Raw genomic sequence first — 18,487 nt, forward strand, 5'->3', positions numbered from 1 at the left:
TAATTCACTAGTTGTATCTCCTTGGTAAAGTCATGTAACTTTTTTTTTTCATCTGTAATATGGGGATTATAAACCTTATTCCTTGTATTTTTACAGAATCACTTACTTTTGTTTCTTTGAAAATCAAAAAGGCCTGTGTTGGTATAAATGAAACATAAAATCATCACTAGAGCATGTCAGTGTTATAAAATTATAGTAGTATCAAAGTCTATAGCTTTGAGAGTTAGTTAAACTAGAGTTTCCAATTATTGATTTCTGCTTTTTTGACTCTTGCTGAAAGTGAAGAGGACTTGAAGGACTTATTTGTAAAGCTCAAAGACCACAGCCTTTAGTACAAATTATACCTCAGCATAAAACAAAAATCCTCACAACTGGACCAATAAGTAATATCACGATAAAAGGAGAAAATATTAATGTCAAGAATTTCACTTTACTTGGATCCACAATCAAAGCCCATGGAAGGAGCAGTCAGGAAATCAAATGATGAAATACTTTGGGCAAATCTGCTGCAAAAGACCTCTTTAAAGTGTTCAAAAGCAAAGATGTCACTTTAAGGACAAAGGTGCGCCTGACCCAGGCCATGGTGGTTTTAGTTGCCTCATATGCATGCGAAAACCGGACAATGAATACGGAAAACCGAAGAAGAATTGATGCCGTTGAATTATAGAATTGGCGAAGAATATTGAACATACCATGGACTGCCAGAAGAATAGGTAAAATCTGTCTCAAAAGTACAGCCAGAATGCTCATTAGAAGTGAGAATGGCAAGACTTCGTCTCACATACTTTGGATATGTTGTCAGGAGGAACCAGTCCCATGAGAAGGACATCCTGCTTGGTAAAGTAGATTTCAGCGAAAAAGAGGAAGACCCTCAACGAGAGGGATTGACACAACGGCTGCAACAATGGGTTCAAGCATGATGACTGTGAGGGTGGTGCAGGACTGGGTAGTATTTTGTTCTGTTGTACATAGGGTTGCTATGAGTCAGAATTGACTGGAGGGCGCCTAACAACATTTTTCAGGAGTTACTAAGTTATTTTAAATGAATTGAAATCCTCGGCCTGCCCTTGCCCCTTCCTCCCTTATCTTACATGCAAACACCATAAAGTCAGGGACTTAGTCTATTTTCTTCACATTATGCCTAACTCCTAGAATTAAAAAAAAAAAAATCCAAACCCGTTGGGTCAAGTCAATTCCGAGTCATAGCAGCCCTATAGGACATAGTAGAACTGCCCCACAGGGTTTCCAAGGAGCACCGGGTGGATTCAAACTGCTGACCTTTTTGTCCAGCAACCGAGCTCTTAACCACTGTGCCGCCAGGGCTCCTGGCAAATAATGGGTGCTTACCCTGTCATATAGGGTCGCTATGAGTCGGAATCAACTCAGCGGCACTGGGTTTGGTTTGGTTTTTGGTAACAAATATTTCTTGAATGAAAGAGAAAATTTAAAAGGAACTGAGGGTGTATGTATATGTTAGTGACTGGGAGAATAAGGATGTTATTGCAAGAAATTGAGTCCTGGGAGAGGCGATTGGTATTTCAGAGGAAGCTCAGTTGTGTATGAGGTGATAGAATATGCCCGAGAAAGGGGCCTGGGAGAAGTTAAGAGGTCAGAGGAGAAGTCATATGGGGTGATAGAGCATTAAAGCTATTCTAAATGTAATACTGAAAACCCTTTGTGAGGAACCATCCTGTTGCCACCACTGCCTATCATTTGGGTTCTGATAGTACTTACAGTTTACAAAGTGTATTCACAGAAACCATTAAAAGACAAATGGCTTTGGGAGTAAATGAACTCTCTAAAAGAAAGGAATGTGCATGGAGAAGAAAACGGAGTCAAGAATGGAAATTTGATCCCAGTAAGAGGGTAGGAAGTGGAGCCATCACCATGAGTACAAGAGAAGTTAAGCTGAAAAAAAATTAAGGATATTAAAAAGTGTCTGTTTATGGAAGCTAAGGTATAGAAAGGTCAGGGTGTATATAAATAGTTAGCAGTTTCAGGTTTAGAACAAAGCTTAAGGACAGTGAAGAAAAATTTAGCTATTACAAAATTCCTGATGATCTGTGAGAGTAGTTTCAGTGCAGTGATAAGAATAGTGTCGGATTCAAGTGTGGAGAATTAAATGTAGAAGAAATAGACATAGCAGTTATAAACTGGCCATTTGAGAATTAACATTGGAAGAATCTAGAAAAGCAGATGGCTCTTGGATGGGCTATAAGGGTCAAATGAAAGGGATTTTTTCCCCCCAGGTTAATGTTTTTCTTACTCTGCCTTCCTGCCAATGATCTCCTACCACTGCCCAAGAATTATGTGCAAGTTTAATTTCTGCAGTAAAAAACAGCCCCTTTATTGCTGGGTTTTTATACCTACAGCCCTCGTGGGCGCAGCTCGGCTGCTAACTGAAAGGTCAGCGGTTGGAACGCACCAGGCACTCCATGGGAGAAAGTTGTGGCAGTCTTCTTTTGTAAAGATTAAACAGCCTGTTACCGTCGAGTCAAGTCCGACTCATAACAACTTTATAGGATGGAACAGAACAGCCCTACAGGGTTTCCAAGACCGTAAATCTTTACGAAAGCAGTCTGCCCCATCTTTCTCTCACAGAGCTGCTGGTGGGTTTGAACCACTGACCTTTCTTTCAACAGCAGAGCATTTAACCACTGTGCCACCAGGACTCCCTTGGAAGTCTTAGGGGCAGTTCTACCCTGTCCGTTGGGTCGCTGTGAGTCACAATGAGTTTGGTTTTTGTTTTAGTTACAGAAAGGAGCCTATCTAAAACATATATCAATTGTATATTTGCCATTCCATTTATACATTCAAGTATATTAGAGAAGAATCTACTTTGAATTTAAACAAATAAGTTAAACTACTAATATGAATAGATAAAATTAGAATATTCAGTTGCATAGATAGTTTTAGTACAAAATGTCCATGCAGATATGGTACTGTGTCTAATAGAGTTGAGGATCTTTCCTGAGTAAATATGTATAAGGAAGCTGTTATAATATCAGAATAATAAGCTTTGTGTGTTTGGTTTCCTTAATCAGAGTGTGGCAGGTTGGATATGAGAACATCTGCAGAAGTGTCTCACTGTCTCTTCCCTGTATTGGAAAGGATCTGGAGATGTTTAATATTAGAGAGATCCCGCCATATAGACTGACATTCTCCCAGCTTGTATTTAATTGCATGTGATGAAAACCTGAGGTCTCCTTGACAAACTAAAAGAGAGAATAACTGATACATTGGCTAGATAAATGGGGTTGTACAGAATCTTACCGAATCTGATTAATTTTAATGATCCTTTTCCTAAATTAAAATTTAAAGAAAATCAAATCATTTTTTAATTGTTGATAAATACGTTTCTTGGTAGATGTGTTAACACATTTTTAGAGTATGGTTTTAATTTTAGTTATCTGTTATACCAAGAAAAACCCATTGCCGTTGAGTCAGTTCCAACTCAGCGACCTTATAGGACAGAGTAGAACTACCCCATAGGGTTTCCAAGGAGTGGCTGGCTGGTGGCTTCAAACGGTTGACCTTTTGGTTAGCAGCTGGGTTATCTGTTATAATCCATGACAATTCAGCCATTATAAATACAAGGAAATGTGATTGAGAATTTTACCATTGCTGCTTGACATCGTGAAAATATTATTTCTTTTTTTTTTTTTTTTTAAACTATTAAGCAAGATTTTGATTGTTCTAGATTGAATTGTATCCTCTCAAAAAGGAGCCCTGGTGGTACAATGGGTAGGCACTCACCTAATAACCAGAAGGTCCGCAGTTCAAACCTACCATCTGATCCATGGGAGAAAGATGTGGCAGTCTGCTTCCATAAAGGTTTAGCCTTGGAAACTCTGGGACAGTCCTGCTCTGTCCTTTATGGTCAATATGAGTCAGAATCAATTTGAGGGCAGTAGGTTTGGTTTTGGTTTTATATCTGTGGTTGTAATCCAATTTAGGAATGGGTTTTCTTTGTTATGTTAATGAGATAGTGTTAATGTAGGGTGTGTCTTAAGCCTGTCTCTTTTGAGATATAAAAGAGCAGATTGAGCAAGCAACCCAAGCAGAGATGGGGGAGGATTGATGCCATGCCACATGAGATCTCCAAGGAACCAAGAAACAGAAGTTGAAAAGAGACGAGGACCTTCCCCTGTAGCCAACGCAGAGAGAAAGCCTTTCCCTAGAACCAGCACCCTGAATTCAGAAAATAAATTTGTTTATTAAAGCCACCCATTTGTGGTATTTCTATTATAACAGCACTAGATAACTAAGATAAGCTATATAAACAAACAAAAATTGCCCAAATTTCTCCTGCCTTGAACAACTACTAGAATTATTCCATGTTCCATTCTAGTTTTTATCCATATATAATTGTAAGATTGTGAGGGGAAATGAAATTATGTTCTTATATTTTTACTCAGTTACAAGCCTTCATGGACGGACCTTTTAAATGACTTTAATTTTCTTCTGTGTAGGTGTAGATATATCATAATTTACATTTCTCATTTCCCTTATTAAATATTTAGGTGGTTTCTAAACTTTTATATTAAAAATAATAATGCATTGAATGTCATTATTCCTATAGATTTTTATTTACTTCCTTAGGATAAATCCCCAGGAGTAGGTTTACTGGGTCAGAGGATATGAACCATGTATTGTTAATGTGCCATTATGTAACTTTCCCAAGGTCACGCAGCTAGAAGGTGACTGAACTGGTATTAAAACCTGACAGCCTGTGGTGGGAATGTAAAATGGTACAACCACTTTGGAAATCTACCTGGCGTTTTCTTAAAAAGTTAGAAATAGAACTACCATACAACCCAGAAATCCCACTCCTCGGAATATACCCTAGAGAAATAAGAGCCTTCACACAGATATATGCACACCCATGTTTCTTGCAGCTCTGTTTACAATAGCAAAAAGCTGGAAGCAACCAAGGTGTCCATCAACGGAGGAATGGTTAAATAAATTGTGGTATATTCACACAATGGAATACTACGCATCAATAAAGAACAGTGAGGAATCTGTGAAACATTTCATAACATGGAGGAACCTGGAAGGCATTATGCTGAGCGAAATTAGAGGCAAAAGGACAAATATTGTATAAGACCACTATTATAAGATCTTGAGAAATAGTATAAACTGAGAAGAACACATAATTTTGTGGTTACGGGGGGGAGGGAGGGAGGGTGGGAAGGGGTTATTTACTGATTAGTTAGTAGATAAGAACTACTTTAGGTGAAGGGAAGGACAATACTCAATACACAGAAGGTCAGCTCAACTGAACTGGACCAAAAGCAAAGAAGTTTCTGGGATAAACTGAATGCTTCAAAGGTCAGTGGAGCAAGGGCGGGGGTTTGGGGACCATGGTTTAAGGGGACTTCTAAGTCAATTGGCAAAATAATTCTATTATGAAAACATTCTGCATCCCACTTTGAAATGTGGCGTCTGGGGTCTTAAATGCTAACAAGCGGCCATCTAAGATACATCAATTGGTCTCAACCCACCTGGATCAAAGGAGAATGAAGAACACCAAGGTCACATGATAACTGTGAGCCCAAGAGACAGAAAGGGCCGCAGGAACCAGAGACTTACATCATCCTGAGACCAGAAGAACTAGATGGTGCCCGGCCACAACCGATGACTGCCCTGACAGGGAGCACATCAGAGAACCCCTGAGGGAGCAGGAGATCAGTGGGATGCAGGCCCCAACTTCTCATAAAAAGACCATACTTAATGGTCTGACTGAGACTAGAGGAATCCCGGTGGTCATGGTCCCCAAACCTTCTGTTGGCCCAGGACAGGAACCATTCCCGAAGACAACTCATCAGACATGGAAGGGACCGGACAATGGGTTGGAGAGAGATGCTGATGAAGAGTGAGCTACTTGTATCAGGTGGACACTTGAGACTGTGTTGGCATCTCCTATCTGGAGGGGAGATGGGAGAGTAGAGAGGGTTAGAAACTGGCAAAATTGTCACGAAAGGAGAGACTGGAAGGGCTGACTCATTAGGGGGAGAGTAAGTGGGAATATGAAGTAAGGTGTATATAAGCTTATATGTGAGAGACTGACTTGATTTGTAAACATTCACTTAAAGCTCGATAAAAATTCTTTAAAAAAAAAAAAAAGAACCTGACAGCCTGGTACTAAATGCCACGTTTGTGATCAGTAAACTATACTGCCTCTGTAGGGTGCTGGCCTGAGAGATCCTCTATCTCATGTCACTGATCTAGAGCATGAAAGTTTAATATGCATTCAGGTCTTCTATCAAAATTATAAAGAGAATCTGCTATGTGTCTGACATTGTGTTGGGGGTTCAAGAAAGAACAGGATATAGGCCCTTCTTATAAACTACTGGGGGACGGAAACAGATGTATAAGAAAGTATTATAGAATATAATTAGTTATACAGTTAGAATATTACATGAAAACAATGAAGAGAGTGACCAACTCAAGTGGAGGCGGGGGCCTAATGCAAAGAGGCTTTGTAACGGGGTAGTGGCAGCCGTCCTCTAACTTCTGGCAGGATAATGAGAATCACCATCATCAGCACAAAGCTGCTTCCTATGAGGCTGAGGTGAGACATACCTCCACTCCAACTTTTTTACCAATTCTGACACCACCTATCCCTCCCACAGGGTTCTTTAATTCGTTGCAATGACCACACAGAACTCCAGACAATACTTACTATTATGGAGTTTATTAAGGAAGTAACAGGTTACAATTCAGGATCAGGATTACCTTGGAAGTAACAGAACAACTCAGGAGACAGGATACAGTTTATCAATCAGGACAACTTCCAGCCAGGGCTTCAAACTGGTTTGAACTGGTTCAGTCATGGCTGACAAAGCAAAACTGGAGCAGACCTGGATTTTTACAATTTCGATGAAGTGGAATGACAACCATAATGGGAAAACTTACGTGTCGAAGTCTTGGAATGGGAGATTCAGAAAAGGCATAGTGAGTTCTTCAGGAATTTGATGCAGGAGATTGGATATTGCCAGGAGATTGGATTAATGGAGAATGACACACATTCAAAGTGATGTAGTTGGCTGCCATCTTTGAGTGCGGTGCTGTTGTTTCTGATTCTGCCAGCCAAGAGATTTGGTTGCTTTGCAGCACACATGCTATCCTTGTTTTTGACAGGTAAATTAAGTTTCTAGCGGGTCTTCGACCCATAATTTTTGCCATTCAGGTTTCATTTCATCAGCCATGACTGAATGGGACAGAACCAGCTCAAAGGCCTTCTTCCCACCAAGACTGTCCTCAGCTGCTACTGCCGCTGGGCCCTTCCACTCGGGCCTGGTCTTTGCCCTGCTCAGGCAAGTGTTAACTCTTTAGCTTTGCCAGTAAGTGCCTGGAGGCACCCCTCTCTGCCAGCAAGCCTCTTGTTCGAAGGTGTTTAGCTCTTTCATTCTTTGGGCCAGCAAGTCTAACTCCACTGAGAAGTGCATGGAAGCTCCCCACTCTGCCCTAAGGCACTCAGCTTTCTTGCTCCATGGGTCAGGAAGCTTACTGCACCCATGTCACTCCACTGCCCCTAGTGCCACTGCCCCGCCTTGTGCAGTCTCACACCGTCACCAGTGTTTGAGCTCTCTCTCTATCCTGGGTCTAGCAGGCTCTTAATGCAGGGACCCTGGGTCCAAAGGACATACTCCACTCTCAGCTTTTCTTCTTGATGGTAGCAAGGCCACCCCTTAATGTCTGTGGAATTGACTCTTCTAAGCCTAGCAGGATGACAGAACTGACCAATCCACTTGGTAGGGCCCAGCCATCTAGCTTGCATGGTAATTGACCAGTTTTGCACACCTTATTTGCATGGTAGACTAAGCAATCCCTTTGCAAGATTGTGGCCTAGCAAATCAGTAGAACTACAAACCCAGGACCAGAAAGACCATATATAAAGAGAAACCCTTTGTTCTGCGGCTTCTAAATAGGATTGGGTTTGCCTAGCTAGTCTTCGTCAGATCCTGGGAAACCAAATAGCAGAGCAGGCAGTGGAGAGCATATGTACGTACTGCGGGAAATGAGATGCCAGAAGGCCATAAAAGCTATGTGGAACTGTAGAGAAAATATGCGTGGTTAAGTTTCTGAGCAAATCATACTGAAAGGTGGGACCTGGGCTAATAGACAAACCTTGGAAGTTAAATTATGACTAAACGGAGATTGAGAACCCTGGAGAATTTTACCTTCCAGGAGGTATGTGTTTACAGTTGGATAGGTGATGGTGAATGAAACCTAGAGACATTTCCTTAGGCTTTAAAATTCAGAGTTGATAGTCTTATCTTTCTCCTAGAAACATGTGTTTACATTCCAAAGGATAGGAACCCAGATTCTTTCCCAAGGAGAAATTGTTTACACTCAGGAATAAGCTCCCCTGCCTCTCCACAGGGAAAGAGGTCTGCTGTGTAAGCCATTCTTTATTACTTAACAGATTCTTATTTTTGAGGTTCCTTGCTGTATTTCCTATTGTTGCTGTAATAGACTTGGTGGCTTAAAACAACACAAATTCATTATCTTCTGGATATCAAAAGTCTGAAATGGATTTGACTGGGGTAAAATCAAGTTGTCAGTGGGACTGAGTTCCTTCTGGAAGCCCTAGGGGCAAATCTACCCCTTTGCCATTTCCAGCTTCCAGAAAACACCAGCATTCCTTGATTTTTGGCCCTTCTTTCATCTTCAAAGCCAGAAGTGTAGCGTCTTCCAGTGTTTCTATGACTCTGGCCCTCTTGCCTCCCTTTTATAAGGACTCTTCTGATTACATTGGGCCCACTTTGATAATTCAGGATAATCCCCCCATCTCAAAATCCTGAATCACATCTGTAAAGTCCGTTTTGCCACATCAGGTGACATAATCACAAGTTCCAGGGACTGGGAAAAGGGCATTTTTGGGAAGCCATTGTTTTGCCTATCATATTTACCTACAGTGCAGACCCTAGTACATGTAGGGTGACATCTGATAATGGCTCTGATTGTATTGCCCCAGTGGGAAGAATTGGGGTTTAAGGAACTGGCATGGTTATTATAAGGAAGTGATAGTAATTTATCTGTCCATGCTCCAGAGACCTTGTGTCTACTTCCAGCACAATTCAAATAAAAAAAGGTGTTAAAAACCTATCAGTCTGATTTTGAAAAGATTATACTAACGAGCTCTCTGAAGTCTTGAATGGTAAGAACAGGAGGCATCCAGAGTTGTTCTTAAAGTTATCTGGCACTTGCTGCTGCCTTAGACTGGACCTCTTAGTTAGCCTTTTTCTCATAAGGATTTTCCACCTTGGGTAACTCATTCAAATTGAAGAGCCCATGCTAGTTCCTTTTTGGTCAGTTTCTTTTGTTAGAGCCATGTGTTCTAAGCTAAAACTATCTTAAATACAATACAAATGTTTAGGATTTCCCTCAGCTCTCTTCTCATTGCTGTTGTGGACTTGGACATAGGAATCCTAATGATCTCTCAGCTCTCTACAATAAATGCAGGCGCTCATCTTCAGAGAGTGTGTTTCTGCTTTGTATGCCCATTTCGTAGTGTATTTGTGTGTTTTCTGTATAGGCTTATCATATGTAGGTCTTTCCCAACCCATTCCCAGTATCCTAGCATAGCCACTGAATTGACTCAACTCTTAGTCCTATGACTCTAGTTGGTGGATGTATTAGCTGCTAAGCACAACCCTCAGATTTGGGTTTGGCAGTGATTAAGGCAGCTCACCTAGACCTATCCTTGGTAAAGCCTACCACTGTGGAGTTAGATCCTGGTCTCCTAAAACTAGTCACAACTTACTCCCCTTAAAAGTATTGTACTGGGTAATTATGTGCCTTTTTATTACAAAGGCAAGTCAATTACTTTCCAATAGAGAAATTTTTCCTGGATTTAAAATTCAGTCTCAAGCTTATGCTTTACTTATGTCCTTAGCTTAATTGTCACTATCCTTATATAAATATGTATGCAAGAGAAATAGAGTAGAAGAGTAAAAAACAGTAAAGGAAAATGAAAACAGTGGGTATACAGTGTACTTTAAGGCATTTACATTATTGACATATTAGTCTGTAAATTGTCACTTCCTTTTCTTTTCCTTACCGCTCCCCTTGCTTTTCTCTTCCTCCCCTTCCCCCTTCCCCATCATTTTCCCTTCCCTTTCTTTCCTTTTTCCTTCCTTTCCCTTTCATTGGCAATTACTACAAAAATATGAAAGTTTTTGTCCTTAGTATTATTCTAGAAAGGATCCCTGGTGGCACAATCGTTATATACTCAGCTGCTAACCGAAAGGTTGGTGGTTCAAACCCACCGAGCTCTTAGGGAGAAAAAATCTGCTCCTGTAAAGATTGTTGTTGTGTGCTGTCTAGTCAATTCCAACTCATGGCAATCCTATAGGACAGAATAGAACTACCCCATAGGGTTCTCTGGGCTGTAAATCTTCAGGGGAGTTTTTGTAACTCTACCAAAAAAAAAAAACCAAACCCACTGCCATCGAGTCAACTCGTAGCGACCCTATAGGACAGAGCAGAACTGCCCCATAGCGTTTCGAAGGAGCACCTGATGGATCCAAGCTGCCGACCTCTTGGTTAGCAGCCATAGCACTTAACCGGTAGGCCACCAGTGTTTCCTTTGTAACTCTAAGAATAGGTAATTCAACATATTGTGAACTAAATACTTCACTAGAAATTGGGTAGTTAGTTTAGAATGAGCTGGTCTTTTAAATTTGTTTTCTTCTCTATTCTTATTTCAAGATAGAGGGAAAAAAAACTGGTTTTCATCCTTATTTTCCTTTACCATTTTAGGACTTTTCTTTTTGGTAGAGATGGAAATCCAAATAAACGGAATGTGCACAATGAAACATCTATGCATTTGTTGTGTATGGGACCTCAAATTATGATATCTGAAGGAGCCCTTCATCCTCGCTTAGCACGCCCCGCTGAAGATGATTTCAGAAGAGCAGATTGTCTGCAGATGATCTTAAGATGGAAAGGAGCAAAACTTGACCAAGGGGAGTATGAGAGAGCAGCTATTGATGCCGTTGATAACAAAAAAAACACACCCCTGCACTATGCTGCTGCCTCAGGGATGAAAACCTGTGTAGAGGTAAAACTTTTTTTTTTATATTCTTCATGGTGAAAGTCTGTCTTGGTAGAATGTGATAATCAGCAAGTTTGATTTGCTTGCCTTAACACTTAATTTAACCGTTTTTCTCCCTTTTGTGGTTTTAAAAATATTGCATCTCCTTTTAAATAAAGTAACTCACTTGTTTCAGGGAAGGAAGAAAAAAGAAACCATAACCTTGGGAATAAAATGGAATCAACACCAAATAAAATTTTGCTAAATTAAGCACTGTCGTATTGAGAGTAATAGTTTTAGTAGAGGTACATTGTACTGTTTTGCTGATTTTCAGTGGTCAGTGTGCAAAATTTATACATGTTAAAATATGGCAAATATTGACAAGTGAGGCCTACATCTCTAGTATCTAAAGTTGATCAATTTCCTAAGCAAGGAACAAAAATTAATGAATACATTTATTTGGGTGTAATTAAAAACACTTGTAATTTTAGAATGTCATTTTTTTTTTCTTGTTTATTCTGCATTAAAGCTTTCCTTGCTGTTGAGTCGATTGTGACTCATAGCGACTCTATAGGGCATAGTAGAACTACACTGTAGGGTCTCCAAGGAACAGCTGGTGGATTTGAACTGCTAATCTTTTAGTTAGCAGCCGAACGCTTAACCACTGGGCCACCAGGGCTCCAAAGTGTCCTTAAAAAAATTTTTTTCCATATCTAGATACAGATAAATTCTTTTGATATCATTACAACTATACATACAACTGAACAAGTTTTTCCTAAGGTATCAACATTTGTGTCAAACCAGACACAACTCATATATTTCAGCATGTGTGGGAACCATTATAGATTGAATCACAGAATTTCTTCATTACCAAAAATTCATTCTGTTACTGGAAAAGCAATGGTCCTAATGAGGTTAAAATAGATCTGAATGTTGTTCATTTCTATATATATATTTTATACATATACACACAGATACATACATACACACACATATACAGATCTATATATATGTATACATACTGTATTCTTCTAAACTGATAAATGTATTAAAAATGAATTTCCTTTATTTCCCTACTCTTATGAAAAGATACAGCAATTTATGTGATTTCTTTGGTATATCTGAAGTGTTCTTTTCACTTCTAGGACCTTTATGACATTGTCTCTGGTTTACCGTTATTATTTGCAATATTTAATTCTTCAGAATCTTTGTCATTTCATGTTTTGGGTTTGTGTCACCTTTGGTCACTAGTTAGTGCCAGTAATTTACTTGAAACTATGTTTTAAAGGAATGCTTCCTAACCTTGATTCACAGTGTGATGGAAGAATGTCCAAGGACATAGGGGTGGAGATGTAGTAATAGCAGTGCCTATCTGCGTATTGTTCTCCAACCACCTCCTGTGAGAGAATCCCTGCTGTAGTGATTCGCTATTACTGCTGGGACTGTATCATATTTCTCAAGTGGGTTAGGGTGGAAAATGCTTATTCTTGGTAATAGTAATAATGCTCTTATATTGCTGCTTTAATATCTTCTTTCCAAAAATTTTCTGTAAGCATTCTTTAGTAGTTATTGATTTTCAAGTATATTTTTACAATGTCATGCTTATTAAATTTTTTTTTAATATATATATATATATATATGGTGTTTTTACCAGCATTATTTTTTTTCTTAGTGAGGAAACTTGTTATTTCTTCTTGTTGCTAGGTGCCGTAGAGTTGGTTCCGACTCAGTTAGCAACCTTATGTGCAACAGAATGAAACACTTCTCGGTCCGACGCCATCCTCACAGTCACTGCTATGTTTGTGTCCATTTTTTTACAGCTACTGTGTCAATCCATGCCATTGAGAGCCTTCCTCTTTTTCATTGACCCTCTGCTTTACCAAGCATGATGTCCTTCTCTAGGGACTGATCCCTCCTGATAACATGTCCAGAGTATGTCAGACGAAGTCTTGCCATCCTTGCTTCCAAGGAGCATTCTGGCTATACTTCCTCCAAGACAGATGTCTTCATTCTTCTGGCAGTCCATGGTATATTCAGTATTCTTCACCAGCAATAATTCAAAAGCATCAGTTCTTGGTTCTTCTTTGGTCTTCCTTATTCATTGTCTAGCTTTCATATGCATATGAAGCAATTGAAAACACCATGGCTTGGGTCAGGTGCACCTTAGTCCTTAAAGTGACATCTTTGCTTTTGAACACTTTAAAGAGGTCTTTTGCAGCAGATTTGCCCAATACACTGCGTGTTTTGATTTCTTGACTGCTGCTTCCGTGGGTGTTGATTGTGGATCCAAGCAAAATGAAATCCTTGACAACTTCAATCTTTTCTCCACTTATGATGATCATTGCTTATTGGTTCAGTTGTGAGGATTTTTGTTTTCTTTATGTTGAGGTGTAATCCATATTGAAGGCTGTGATCTTTGATCTTCATCAGTAAGTTCCTCAAGTCCTCTTCACTTTCAGCAAGCAAGATTGTCTCATCTGCATATTGCAGGTTGTTAATGAGTCTCCCTCCAATCCTGATGCCCCTTTCTTCTTCATATAGTCCAGCTTCTCAGATTTCCTCAGCACACAGATTAACTAGATACAGTGAAAGGGTACAACCTTGACTCACACCTTTCCTGACTTTAAACCATGCGGTATCCCCTTGTTCTGTTTGAACGACTGCTTCTTAGTCTATGTATAGGTTCCTCATGAGCACAATTAAGAGTTTTGGAATTCCCATTCTTCACAATGTTATCGATAATTTGTTATGTTCCACACAGTCAAATGCCTTTACATAGTCAATAAAACACAGGGAAACATCTTTCTGGTATTCTCTACCTTTAGCGAAGATCTGTCTGACATCAACAGTGGTATTCCTCCTTCCATGTTCTGTTCTAAGGAAACTTAGTGCCAGGTTTATTCTGTACTGTGTGGCAGGCCTGTTGATTTGCTTGCTGTGTATGTGTGCCTATATGAATGTGTATATTTTAACTGTTTGATTTGTCAGCATAATCCACACCATTTGATGACTGTTCATTTTTCTGTATTCAGAAGGGCTCTTGACTTATATGTAACACACCCCCAGATAAACCAAAAAAAAAACCAAACCCAGTGCCGTCGAGTCGATTCCGACTTACAGCAACTCTATAGGACAGAGTAGAACTATCCCATACGGTTTCCAAGGAGTGCCTGGCGGATTTGAGTTACCGACCCTTTGGCTAACAGCAGTAGCACTTAACCACTACACCACCAGGGTTTTCGACCCCCAGATAAAAAAATAGAGCCCTGTAAATACCTTTGTTATGTTTATTCTAGTTTTCATCAACAAATTTCAACGTATCGTTTTACCCACATAAAGCTGTCTTTAATCTCTTACGTATACTGTACACTTGCCCACCCTTAGGCCTTAAATGACTTTTGATAATGCTTACTGCTAGATAACTAGAAGAATTTCTGAGGAAAGTCTGTATTAATTTTCACAGTCCTCACAGTATTTTTTCAGTATAAAAACTAAAAAACCAAACCCATTGCTGTAGAGTTGATTCCGACTCATAGTGACCCTATCAGATAGAGTAGAACTGCCCTATAGGGTTTTCAAGGAGCACATGGTGGGTTTGAACTGCTGACCTTTTGGTTAGCAGCTGTAGCACTTAACCACTACACCACCAGGGTTTCCTTTTCTAGTATAAAAAAAAACATAAGTACATAAAATAAATGAAATATATAACTCACTATATAACTTTAGTTATTAGAGTTTTAGTCTTCAGGTATCTTCAGATGGTGTCATACTCCTTTGATGAACAGGAAAGACTTTTCTTACTAAGTTTGCTTTCATGAGTAATTTAGATATTTTTTCTGAACTTTGAGCAGCTTATTTCTCTACATCATTGTTTTTAGTCATTGACTATGAGAATAGTAGTTGTAGTAACTAACATTTGTGTAGTGTTTTGTTGTTTTCATAGTGCTCGTTGATAGCAAGCATGATAAAAACATTTGGTTTGAGTAAAAGTGTCATCAGGTATTTATTAATTTTTTCATACAGTAAGAGGTCATAGTGTGGTGGAAAGACCACTGATTCCTAGTCTTCGTTCTCAGAGTGGTTCTCTGTGAGACCTTGAGTGAGTCACTCAACCTCTGGATAGTTTTATCTTGAATGTAGGGATAATCTGAAAATTATCTCAGAGCCCCCTTTTAGCACTAATTTTCTGTAATTAAAGTAAAATATGTCTCATTTTAGTGTCTATCCTGTAACGTTGAAGAGATTTTTTTCCACTGGGGTTAAGGTCAAGCTGTTTTCTTAGCTCTTAAGAACTTATATTTATGGAAATGTGTCTTAGCTAGCTATTGAAAATGTTTTCTCTCTCTATGTTTAAGGTCAGAGTTGATGAAGTTATCAGGTCATTTGATAATTTACTATGTGCACTAATAATTTCAACAGATATTTTTCTGTAGCTCAGTTACTTTTGAAGGCATAAATATGGATCTCTTCCAGTTGGTTGGCCAGGTAGCTGTCTTCCAAACTTCCTCATATAGACGACTGAGGTTAGATGGCTCCTGACTGAAAGCAGAGAATACCAGGAATATGATTACCCGTCTTTTATTGACTATGCAAAGGCACTCAACTGTGTGGATCATAACAAATTATGGATAACTTTGTGAAGAATGGGAATTCCAAAACTCTTAATTGTGCTCATTAGGAACCTATGCATAGATCAAGAGGCAGTCGTTCAAACAGAACAAGGGGATACCACATGGTTTAAAGTCAGGAAAGGTGTGAGTCAGAGTTGTATCCTTTCACCATATCTATGCAGTCTGTGTGGTGAGGAAATCTGAGAAGCTGGCCTATATGAAGAAGAAAGGAGCATCAGGACTGGAGGAAGACTCATTAAGAACCTGCAATATGCAGATGTACAACCTTGTTTGCTGAAAATGAAGAGGACTTGAAGGCCTTACTGATGAAGATCAAAGATCACAGCCTTCAATATGGATTATACCTCAACATAAAGAAAACAAAAATCCTCACAAATGAACCAATAAGCAATGATCATGATAAATGGAGAAAAGATTGAAGTTGTCAAGGATTTCATTTTACACGCATAGAAGCAGCAGTCAAGAAATCAAAAGACACATTGCATTGGGCAAATCTGCAAAAGAGCCCTTTAAAGTGTTCAAAAGCAAAGATGTCACTTTGAAGACTAAGGCATGCCTGACCCAAGCCATGGTGTTTTCAGTCGCCTCATAATGCATGAGAGAGCTGGACGACGAATAAGGAAGACCAAAGAAGAATTGATATCATTTAAATGTGGTGTCATCGAAGAATATTGAATATACCATGGACTGCCAAAAGAACGAACAAACCTGTCTTGGAGGAAAAACAAGCAGAATCCTCCTTAGAAACAAAGATCACAAGACTACGTCTCACATATTTTGGCAATGTTATCAGTAGGATCAGTCTGTGGAGATGGACATCATGCTTGGTGTCTTAGTCATCTAGTGCTGCTATAACAGGAATACCGTAAGTGGATAACTTTAACAAAGAGAAATTTACTTTCTCACATTCTAGTAGGCTAGAAGTCCCAATTCAGGGCATCAGCTCCAGGGGAGGGCTTTCTCTTTCTGCTTTGGAGGAAGGTCCTTCTTGTCAGTCTTCCCCTGGACTAGGAGCTTCTCTGCTGGGTCCAAAGGACACACTCTGCTCCCAGCACTGCTTTCTTGGTGGTGTGAGGTCCCCATGTCTGTCTGCTCGCTTCTGTCTTTTATATCTCAAAAAGAGATTGGCTTAAGACATTGTCTAATTTTGTAGATCTCATCAATATAACTGCCACTAATCCATCTTACTAACCTCATAGTGATAGGATTTACAACACACAGGAAAATCTCATCAAATGACAAAATGGTAGACAGTCACACAATACTAGGAATCATGGCCTAACCAAGTTGACACATATCTTAACTATCACACCTGGTAAAGTAAAGGAAAGACCCTAAACAAGATGGATTGACACGGTGGCTGCAACAATGGGCTCAAGCATAACAACGATTGTGAGGATGACAGAGGACCTGCCAGTGTTTCATTCTGTTGTACATAGTGTCGCTATGAGTCAGAACCGACTCGATGGCACCTAACAACAAGCTCAATTACTTTGACCCATGGAAATGGAATACTTAATTTAAAACTTCCCCTTCTCTGTAATAATTGCATTCTATAAGAAGTTAAGGGGTGCAAACCCCACCTCCCCTCCCCTCCCCAGAAAAAAAAAAAAAACTTAGAGAGTTCTAGGACCCTCCACGTGTGAGAAAGTCATTCGCTAAGCATAGGATATTGCATTAGTTTTTGCTTCTCGATGCCTAACCCTGACTTCCCTCTCCAGTTCATTATGCTATATTGCTGCCTTGTGGACAGTCTCATATGAATATGCTAAAACTCTCTCAAATTCACCTTTTCCAAAACTGTACTCAATCTTCTCTACCTACAACTTCCTTCTCTTGACTGTCTTATTTCTATTAATGACCCCACCATTAACCCTGTATCTAGTCTTGATTCCTGGACAGTGAGCTGTTCTTTTTCTTACTGCATCAGACTCATGCCGCTTATTTGCAAAGTAGTGTTCTTCTTTGTCTCTTATGGCCAGCCCTTCCATTTCATCTCTATGACTCTAACACCAGGTGCTTTATATTGAATCCTCACTTTGATATAAAAATCTTGAGTTTCACATATTTAGTATTTAAAATTATTTATGAGACAAAAGTAATGCAAAGAGGAGTAGACTGAAAATTAGAAATGCTATGTTAAACATTTATTGAACACAAAATATAAATAATGCTCCTGTAATTCTAATATTTTTTCTGTTTCAAAGAATTATGGCATAGGTCAGCAAAAATTTTCTGTAAAAGACCAGATGGTAAATATTTTAGGATTTTTGGACCATATGGCCTCTGTCATCACTACTCAACTCCGGTAGCGTAAAAGCAGCGATAAAAACAGTATGTAGACAAATAACGGTAGCAGTGTTCTAACAAAACTTTATTAGAATTTTTTATAGTTTTTATGTGTTGTGAAATATTCTTTTGGTCTTTTTCAGCCATTTAAAAATACAAAAACCAATTTTTAGCTCATGGGCCATACAGAAATGGACAGCAGACCAGATTTGACCTGCAGACCTTAGTTTGCAATATGTAACAAGTCCTATATGGGCTAGTTCTACTCTGCCTAAAGGGTCGCTATGAGTTGGGATTGACTCAGCAGCATCGGGTTTTTTTGGTTTATATGCTTTAATTATACAAAAGACTTAAATACTATGTAATGAATGCACAGCACACAAAAATGGAACTGCACTAAAGCACAAATCTTAGCATTTAATATAATAAATAATATACTTTTTTTCATAGTTGCTGAAGGTTTTTGTTTTCTGCTTTGGAATTTAGAAAGTCTTAGGAGAGGGATGATGGGTTAGGCCTATTA

The 18,487-nt window shown here is 39.2% G+C and overlaps 1 protein-coding gene across 6 annotated transcripts in view; it reads left to right on the top strand.

Moving 5' to 3' along the window:
• Nucleotides 1-18,487, top strand: part of ANKIB1 (ankyrin repeat and IBR domain containing 1) — a 163,534-nt gene that overhangs the window by 59,586 nt on the left and 85,461 nt on the right. For all 6 annotated transcript variants that reach the window (XM_003407150.4, XM_064289976.1, XM_010587269.3 and 3 more), the window contains one exon: nt 10,771-11,071. In XM_003407150.4, coding sequence (XP_003407198.2) covers nt 10,771-11,071 — 301 coding nt within the window. The remainder of the gene's footprint in view (nt 1-10,770; nt 11,072-18,487) is intronic.

The sequence above is a fragment of the Loxodonta africana genome, chromosome 8, assembly GCF_030014295.1.
Source record: "Loxodonta africana isolate mLoxAfr1 chromosome 8, mLoxAfr1.hap2, whole genome shotgun sequence".
In the NCBI taxonomy this organism is placed as follows: Eukaryota; Metazoa; Chordata; class Mammalia; order Proboscidea; family Elephantidae; genus Loxodonta; species Loxodonta africana.